The sequence below is a fragment of the Alosa pseudoharengus genome, unplaced genomic scaffold (genome assembly GCF_046254945.1).
Source record: "Alosa pseudoharengus isolate Yale_2024_CS ecotype anadromous, Long Island Sound unplaced genomic scaffold, YU_APseudo_1.1 YU_APseudo_1.1_scf_1, whole genome shotgun sequence".
Classification (NCBI taxonomy): Eukaryota; Metazoa; Chordata; class Actinopteri; order Clupeiformes; family Clupeidae; genus Alosa; species Alosa pseudoharengus.
The window spans coordinates 13837667-13846962 of record NW_027468564.1 but is presented as its reverse complement, the minus strand read 5'-3'; the positions used below and the strand labels follow the sequence as shown (position 1 = coordinate 13846962).

At 42.1% G+C, this 9296-nt stretch overlaps 1 protein-coding gene across 1 annotated transcript; it reads left to right on the top strand.

Annotated features, from left to right (window-relative positions):
- Nucleotides 1-715: 715 nt before the first annotated feature.
- Nucleotides 716-8863, top strand: LOC143117088 (chymotrypsin-like protease CTRL-1; the record flags this gene model as incomplete). Its single annotated transcript, XM_076278576.1, has 6 exons — nucleotides 716-732; nucleotides 4589-4611; nucleotides 6102-6264; nucleotides 6367-6635; nucleotides 7358-7491; nucleotides 8471-8863. Coding segments are annotated over 6 exons (999 nt in total), but the record flags the coding sequence as incomplete, so codon positions are not given.
- Between the last annotated feature and the right edge of the window lie 433 nt (nucleotides 8864-9296).

Sequence of the window (9296 nt, the reverse complement as noted above, 5' to 3'; positions counted from 1 at the left end):
TAAATGTAATCACTCTTTATTTATGTTATTTTCGATCGTTTTTGTATTATTCTTAGTCCTTTTTTCTGATTAACAAACTCGGCTGACACCATCAACGTCAAGTTAACGTTAACGTTAACCAGCTTCCATTGGGCTGATGAGCGCCTTGGCTAGCCTGCCTTATGTCTCTGAAGTCCCTCATGCATCCGTGACGATGCACATCCAATGTCTAGACGGAGGGATTGCTCAGCAAGGGGGCCTAACGTCAATCTGCAAGAGATCTGCAGCTGCCACGACCACCGAGCTGCGACTGACATGCGAGCTGCTATGCTAGCATCTACTGGTGCCTGGAGTCTGGATTGAGTGCTAAGAAACTCTGATGACCGCGTCAACCATGAAACAACAAATGGTCACTGTCTAGGACCACCGAGCTGATAATCAGCAGGGTCGCCCATCACAAATTCGGACTGTCTTGTCCTTCCAGTGCTCTCCAGACTGCCAGTGGATTCTCCGGGTTGGTCAGTTATTAAGAACTTTTGGTGTTGCATCGTGAAGACACAGCTGTGCGCAGTTGTCATGCGGGTCATCTTTGCCCCTTGGACATTTTCAGCCGTTTGGAAATTGGACTAATTTTATTTTTAATTTGTATTTATTTTATTTATTAATTTGTTTCTTGTATGTCTTGGCGTCACGGGTACGCTGGCGACTACGCCGCTCCGTCCGGCATCTATTGTCTTTGTTAGTCTGTGTCAATGACAATGTCTTATATGTGAAGCGCTTTGGGTTGCACTCTGTGCATGTTAAATGCGCTATACAAATAAATCTGACTTGACTTGACTTGACATACAAAATGACAAGAAAAGGACAAAACACACCTATCCAATCATGCCAGCATGCACACACACTGACACACATAGACACACACAGGCACAGAGTTGTGTCAGCTAGGCAGGATTGACAATGGACACACACACACCCACACACACACCCTCATCACATCACAGGTGTATGAAGGAGGGGCAACATACAGAATGTCCCTGAAATGTAGAGGTTTTGTTTAGCGACAAACAGCCAGTCACACCTGGGTGACAGGAGCAGATAGAACCATAGAACCTTATATGAGACTGAGAGAACACCACAGACAGGGAAGGAACCGTGTGAAGCACAGAGAGAACCTCAGAACCATATATGAGACTGACAGAACCTCAAGGCAGAACCGGATATAACTGTGTGGCTGAACAGAATATTAACACAGACATAGGAAACCATAAGAGGCTGGGTCATGTCTTTCAGTGGCTGGCTGTGGTTTGGTACGATGGTCTGCGCCCTGCTAAAGGGTGAGTTCCCCACTGTGTGCATGTGTGTGTGTGTGTGTGTGTGTGTGTGTGTGTGTAAATGAATACATTATATTTTTGAGTCTCTGTAACCGCACCACTAAACCTTTTCTTAGGAAGGCCAGATCACTCTGTCCAGCTCTTTAGAAACCAGATCGCTCTGCTCTTTAGGAGAACCAGATCCAGATCACTCTGCTCTTTAGGACCAGATCACTCTGCTCTTTAGGAGGACCAGATCACTCTGCTCTTTAGGAGGACCAGATCACTCTGCTCTTTAGGACCAGATCACTCTGCTCTTTAGGAGGACCAGATCACTCTGCTCTTTAGGACCAGATCACTCTGCTCTTTAGGAGGACCAGATCACTCTGCTCTTTAGGAGGACCAGATCACTCTGCTCTTTAGGACCAGATCACTCTGCTCTTTAGGAGGACCAGATCACTCTGCTCTTTAGGAGGACCAGATCACTCTGCTCTTTAGGAGGACCAGATCACTCTGCTCTTTAGGACCAGATCACTCTGCTCTTTAGGAGGACCAGATCACTCTGCTCTTTAGGACCAGATCACGCTGCTCTTTAGGAGGACCAGATCACTCTGCTCTTTAGGACCAGATCACGCTGCTCTTTAGGACCAGATCACTCTGGTGGGAAGAGAAGCATAAAATGTGCATCCGTATAGTTGTATGTGTTCCCAGCATCATTATAGTTGTATCAGTTGTATGTATTCCCAGCAAGGCTTTGAACTGGTTTATTTATGGGAGGATCAGGGGCAAAGTGGGAGTTTTGTGTAAAATGGTGTGAGGAGAAACATAAAATGCACCTTATGATTGTATGTGTTTGTCCCTGTTAGTCTTTGAGCCAGACCCCCCTCATTTTGGTCAATTGGTACCTTTCAACCATTTAAGGGGAATAAGTCTCATAGTGATTTTTCACAAGGTAAACAGTTTAGATTGAAAAAACGAAGTTGGGCTAATCACAACCACTCAAGCAAGCAGTAAAGCTATTAACCAGATATGCACCAATTATGTGAAATATATGTATTTTGGCAAGTATATTTTAAACAACTACATCACAATTCCCTGATATTCCATGACTGCCCATGTCTGGAACAGACTTTATAAAAAAATCAATGACATTCCAGGAATCCCATGTCTTGTGGAACCAAAAGGATTCATTGTCCTCCTTACTGGCACCAGTAATGAGATGCATGGCTACTGTGTGTGTGTGAGTGTGTGTGTGTGTGTGTTTGTGCGTGAGAGAAAAAACATTTTGTGACTGCTTCCTTGAGCCATTTCCGTGAGTCAGATCCAGGAATATTAATGAGATGTTTCTCATTATTCAGCCATTTATGTCAGTGTGTGTGTGTGTGTGTGTGTGTGTATGTGTGTGTGTGTGTGTGTGTGTGTGTATGTATGTGTGTGTGTGTGTATGTATGTATGTGTGTGTGTGTGTGTATGTATGTGTGTGTGTGTGTGTGTGTATGTATGTGTGTGTGTGTGTGTGTGTGTGTGTATGTATGTGTGTGTGTGTGTGTGTATGTATGTGTGTGTGTGTGTGTGTGTATGTATGTGTGTGTGTGTGTGTGTGTGTGTGTGTGTGTGTGTGTATGTGTGTGTGTGTGTGTGTGTGTGTGTGTGTGTGTGTGTGTGTGTGTGTGTGTGAATTTTATATGAGTTCATTAAAGCCTGGCAGAACTGGATCTCCAAGTGTGGAAATTAATTCACCCATTAGTGCGTAAATCACCGTAAGTCCTTTTTTTACACGCTTCAGTTACGCACTTTTAGTTACGCGCATTCTTCCATTCTCGCTTTGGTCATACCCACAGAGCGCAAGTTCAAAATCAAGGTGACCTTGTGAAAGAGGCATGATTTATTTAAAAAGTGAAAACGTGGAACGTGAACTTTCTCGTTGGCCTCCTGAATGCCATTTAAATCCAGAAAGAACCCAAACCAGTCTTTGATTTTTTATATTGCCAGACCCAATAAAAGCGATATGCTTTCAGGGGCGTAGATTTGCGTGGGGACCGAAGGACGTGTCCACACCAATGTCAAATTACGACTGAAATGTCCCCACCAATATTCAGGTTGAAATGGGGGAAAAAGCGCTCACATGCTCTACACAAAGAGTTAAATCATTTCTCACTTCAGTGCTGCGGATCATCTCGTACAGATCTTGTAATGTGCAGTAGCCTATAAGGGTAAATCGCGCTGATTTGAAGTTACCTATAATAACTACCAGTGAGCCACAGTCTCCTGCACAGCATGCAGTGCTTCATCTTTACTTCACTACAAGCATGAAGTGCGTCCAAATTCACCCATTCTTCTCTGTTGAACTTCTCGAGAAGTAGGCTACTCATCACACATGTGTCACATGAAAGAGCCTTTTCTCAGCTTTTAAACGGTGCTAGCTACTGTTTGCTGTGATAAACAGTTTCTGAGAAAAATAACTTCAAGAGATTTAATAATTATTCTCTGCGCCCATCTCCACATCCATTCGTCTCGGTGGAATATCGTAGGCCTACACACTCTTCACGCAACACATGACAAACCATATATCAGAAAAAACAGCAGACCTTACCGAACACAAAGGTGTAATGCATTCCCGTGTATAGTTAGCTGTTCCAGAGTAATCCGGTTTTGAAATAAATTATAGCAAAATTCAACATGGTCTTTCAGCTGCATTTCTTAAAACTGAGCTGTGCTTACATCGCCTAGATATCTGTAAATATTAGAATCAGACAATATACAGGCAGCTCATGGTGAAGAGTTTGTAGCCTTAATGATTTATTTTCACAAAATGCTAAGCATGCATGTATTTAACTTTCTTAAAACTGAGCTGTGCTTAAATGGGCATGATTTCATAACAGACCAAATAGAAAATAATGTTAAATATAGCCTACATATCTGTAGCCTACATATTAAAATCAGATTATGTAGGCTACACCGTGTAGTTGGGGGGGGGGGGTGTTACAGGGTAGTGTCCCCACCAAAGCTCAGACCAAACCTACGCCCTTGTATGCTTTACATCGGTTGTATACACCACTCACCACTTTCTTTTAATTTTCTAATTATAAAAAGTTGTTTTTTGAAAACGTCAACATATTTAGTTATATTACTGTACATGTATTTGATTTGGGTGCAATTCTAGCAACTTATAGAAAGTGAATTTAATGTCACTAGCTGTAACACTGAGTTAAGTACTAGCCAACTAGTGACTATCTGTCTCTATCTCCTCTGTCTCACTCTCTCTCTCTCTCTTCTCTCTCTCTCTCTCTGTTAACAGGATCCCGGGGGCAACTAAATGGTGAGTATCAAAAGGTTTATCTGATCACCCTCATTTCTTTATCAACCTGTCATAAGTCCCTTCATATGGAAAAATATTAGACTCAAATGTTTTGTACGTGTGTATCACGTTTTGAAGCTGCAGAAATTATGTAAATGTAAAAATGTAAATTGTAAATGTAAAAATTATCTGTACAAGTAATTGTCGATATTCCAAATATACCCTACACTTACAAATCTTTTCTACAGGTACGGATCCATTTTACAGCTACAAATCATCCTACAATTACAAATACTTACCATTTCAAAAATATTCTAGAATTACAAATCAATATTCTACCCACAAAATGTTGTCATACAGTTACAAATCTTTTCTGTAGGTGCACAGACTTTTGCACCACCTTAGGGATGAGAAGTGTCTCATATGTATTGTGTGTGTGCATGTATCAGGATTTGTATCTGTAAAACTAATTTGTGACTTTACAAAAAAATAACACAAACAATTTTTAGTATTACCCATATGTCCTTCACTTACAAATATATTCCACAGGTACTAAACCTTCCACAGTTACTGTCTTTCAATTACGAACCTATTCTGCCATTACAAATCTCTGCCGCTCGTACAAGTAAAATTCTTGCAGTTACGAGTAGTTTTGAGACTATTCTGGCACTTCCTGTTGAATAGCCAATAGCGATGCTCAGGTTTGGCTAGCCAATCAGGAATCTAAGTTCACTAACGAAATATCAGAGTGTTGGTAGTGGCCTTAAGCGGAAGAGACCGGTTGAGACTGGACTGGCCAGAGAATTGGCTGCTGATTGGCTGCTGATTGGCTGCTGATTGCAAAGCTATCATATACATATGACAAGTTACCGTATTGGCCCGAATATAAGACAGAGAATTGGCTGCTGATTGGCTCCAAAGGTATCATATACATATGACAAGTTACCGTATTGGCCCGAATATAAGACAGAGAATTGGCTGCTGATTGCCTCCACCTTGTCGGTGAAAAATGAGGCAAAGGTATCATATGCATATGACAAGATACCGTATTGGCCCGAATATAAGACAGGTTTTTTTTTCTCAAAATATGTCTTGAAAAAAAGGAAAAACCTGTAGATGGTGCCGTATCGATATTTTGTAACAAGTGTTTTGAATTAAGTGAGCTGTCCTTCACAACAGTGGCACAAGCTTGAATGATGGAGAGACCAAGAGACCATTTCGAACAGTGGTTCAAAAGGAGTACTTCCAACGATTGAGAAGGAGCTATGATGGCAATTTTAAAATCACATGATTAATGCGAGACGAGCCCAAAAAGACCGTCTTAAAAATGCAAACAGTCATCATCAACATCTGTGGTGCTAAAAGCGGCCGTTTCCAACAGATTGATGGCAGAGTGGGTATGATGTGACTGAAACACGTAATGAGAGAATACCGATTACCGTCATACAGCTGAAGGCTTTGGAGATCGCTAAAGAGCTAAAAGGTAATATCTGTGACATCTCCTTCCCCAGTGTGTGGTAGACCTCCACTGAACACCAGGATAGTTGGGGGTCAGGATGCTCCTGCAGGAAATTGGCCCTGGCAGGCCAGTCTTCAGTCATCCGGCAGCCATTTCTGTGGAGGCTCCCTCATCAACAATGAATGGGTCTTAACGGCAGCTCATTGCTTTAGCAGGTAAGAACCTACATTTGGCGCTGTGTCAGGTCTAATAGCAGTTGTTCAGTTGTCTTGGTTACAGCTCTAACGGCAGCAATATTCTGGTTGTCATGGTTTCAGCTCTGACCCCAGTGGCCTGACTGTTGTCTTGGGTCTTGAGCACCTGGAAGGCAGCAACGCCAACAGTGTAAGACGCCGTGTGAACCGGATCATCAGCCATCCCAGTTACGACAGCAGCACCAAAGACAACGACATCGCTCTGCTTCGTCTCAGTGCCCCAGTCACCTTCACCGACTACGTCAGTCCTGTGTGTCTGGCTGCCAGTGGGAGTGAATTCAACAACGGCACTGACAGCTGGATCACTGGCTGGGGTACCATCGGTGAAGGAGGTAAACAAATGTGTGATAACATTGGACAGGACATGCATCTACATTATATCATTCAGAATTGGACCGCCATTTTTTGAATTATTGCGGTTTACTGACAGTGGGATCATATTCCCTCTCCCAGGCTTGTGCAAAATTCCACATTTTAGAATGGGTCTCTATTCAATTCATGCTCCACCCACAGTAAGTTGAATAGACCTCTGAAGTTTGCCTACACAAAAGAACCAAAGCTGCCATCTTTGCTGATATAAGGAGATCCGGGTGTTAACTGAAGCTAGCGAAGTGAAGTTAAATTCATGGCAAGTCAAAGAAATTTGACAGTCACACATAAGGAATGTGTTGAATCTCACAAACATCCAGTCTTGAGAGTCTTGTTCCATCATGTTTCAGAAAATAAATCAAACTTAATTATGTGTTGAATAGAGCTTTTAATGTAATGTAATGTGTACACTTAGTTCAAACAAATAATGTATAGAACATGTAATGTAATCATATCTGACATACTGTAAAGCGTTGTTAAACACCACACATAAATTATGTACATACATTTCTTCGAATTTCAATTCTCCTTTCATTCACATTTGTATTGTAATTCTAGATCCTGTTTTTGACCTCAATTCAAATTCCATTAATTCATTCATTCAGTCATTCTTAATTCAATTCTAAATTTTGCACAACCCTGCCCTCTCTTCATCTTGAGTGTGTTGTGTCCTTGTCACTCCCAGAATCCCTTCCATCTCCTGGGACTCTACAGGAAGTTGAGGTTCCTGTGCTGGGCAACAGGCAGTGTGACTGTATCTATAGAATCATCACAGACAACATGATCTGTGCTGGTCTACGAAGGAAAACCGCCTGTAATGTAAGAGCATATTTACAAGAATCACCATGTTTGTAATAATTTAGGCATTAAAGCAGGGGTGTCCAAACTTTTTGACTCAAGGGCCACATTGGGTTTTGAAAATTGGGCGGCGGGCCACACAACAAAAAATAATGTATATGTATATTATATAACATTTTATATCATTTAAATGTAATTTTGTTGTAGAAAATGAATTTCTTAAGAAATACTGTTAATTTGATGTTGTTTAATTCATTTATAAATGGTGCACTGTCACTTTAAGACTCTTTTGCCAGCTCCACTCAAAATATAGCCTATGTCTGTGCTATGGCTAGTGCTATGCTGTGCCTATGGCTAGTGCTGTGCCATGGCTAGTGCTGTGCCTATGGCTCGTGCCCTCTCTCAGTTTATAAGTGGTCAGTAGTGGACACTACTGTTGCCATCGCGATTTCCTTTTAAAAGTTTCTTATTTAAAAAGTAGATATCAATTATCAACAATGACAAGCCAGCTGGAACCTGCCGCACTCTCTCCCTCTCGTGAATGCATACTCAAATGCGTTCCCAATTAAATGGAGTAGCATAACGCAGTTAGATCTGCTGCAAAGGAGATACTATGTATCTAGACGTAACAAGCTGTTTTGACATTGACATTGTAATCGCTCTCTAAGAAGAGTGGAAAGCAGTTTGCAGTAGCCTAAAGTTAATCTACTCACAGTGTCGTCTATCGCTGAAAAAAAATAGCAAGCGGCCTATGATAACCTAATTAAATGCTCGGCAGGCCAGATTAAAGTGCATGGTGGGCCGGATCTATGATAAATTAATAAATGCTTGGCAGGCCGGATTAAAGTGCGTGGCGGGCTGCAGTTGGCCCACAGGCCGTAGTTTGGACACCCCTGCATTAAAGGAACAGTAAGGGGGATTTAGGGTTTTTTTCTTTGCATAAATGAATACAATACAATATTCCTAATCATGTGACACCAGAAATTAATCAATATTCTAGGGAGACTCTGGCGGACCAATGGTGAGCAAACAGGACTCTGTGTGGGTTCAGTCCGGTGTCGTTAGCTTTGGATTCCGATCATGTGCTGAACCTGCAGTCTTCACCAGGGTGTCCCGTTACGAGAGCTGGATCAACTCCCACATCAGCACTAATCAACCAGGCTTTGTTGAGTTCACCTCCAGTGGGGCAGATGCTGACAACAGCTTCTCCTGTTTTACCACCACAACAGCCACCACAACCACGACAACCACTACAACCCAGCCCACTCGGCCAGCCCCGACTGTTGTGCTGCAGGCTGTCCTCAACATTGTTTACACTGAGGCGCTAAGCAACCCACAGAGCCAAGAATTCCAACAGCAGGCTGCTCAGGTCATTGCTGTGGTGAGTTGCTAGCGGATTGGTCCACATCTTCTGTAGAAAGTAGATAGCAAGGTGACATTGATATGATGTTGAATTTCCATCCAAATCATCATTTTGGTTGAGATTGAAATCTCAATGATAAATAGACATTGAATCAGCATTACAATCCTGACAAAACCCCGACAGTGCATGAGCATAGATAGAGAGACATCGAAACAACATTGGTTTATAGTTTATATTGCCATAATCGATAGAGCATCGATACATAGTTCACTAAAAGATATTGAAAAGTCATGGATGTATGGTTTACTGGGAAATTTTGACGTGGTGATTGAAAAGTAGTGGATTTTTAGTTAACCGCGCGACGACATTTGAACTGTCCGGCGGGAGATCATTTTGAGCAACAGTCAACCGTGTTCAGCTCTCTGTCAAGTTCGCCGCTCCACCTTAATGGTAAGCAAGCATT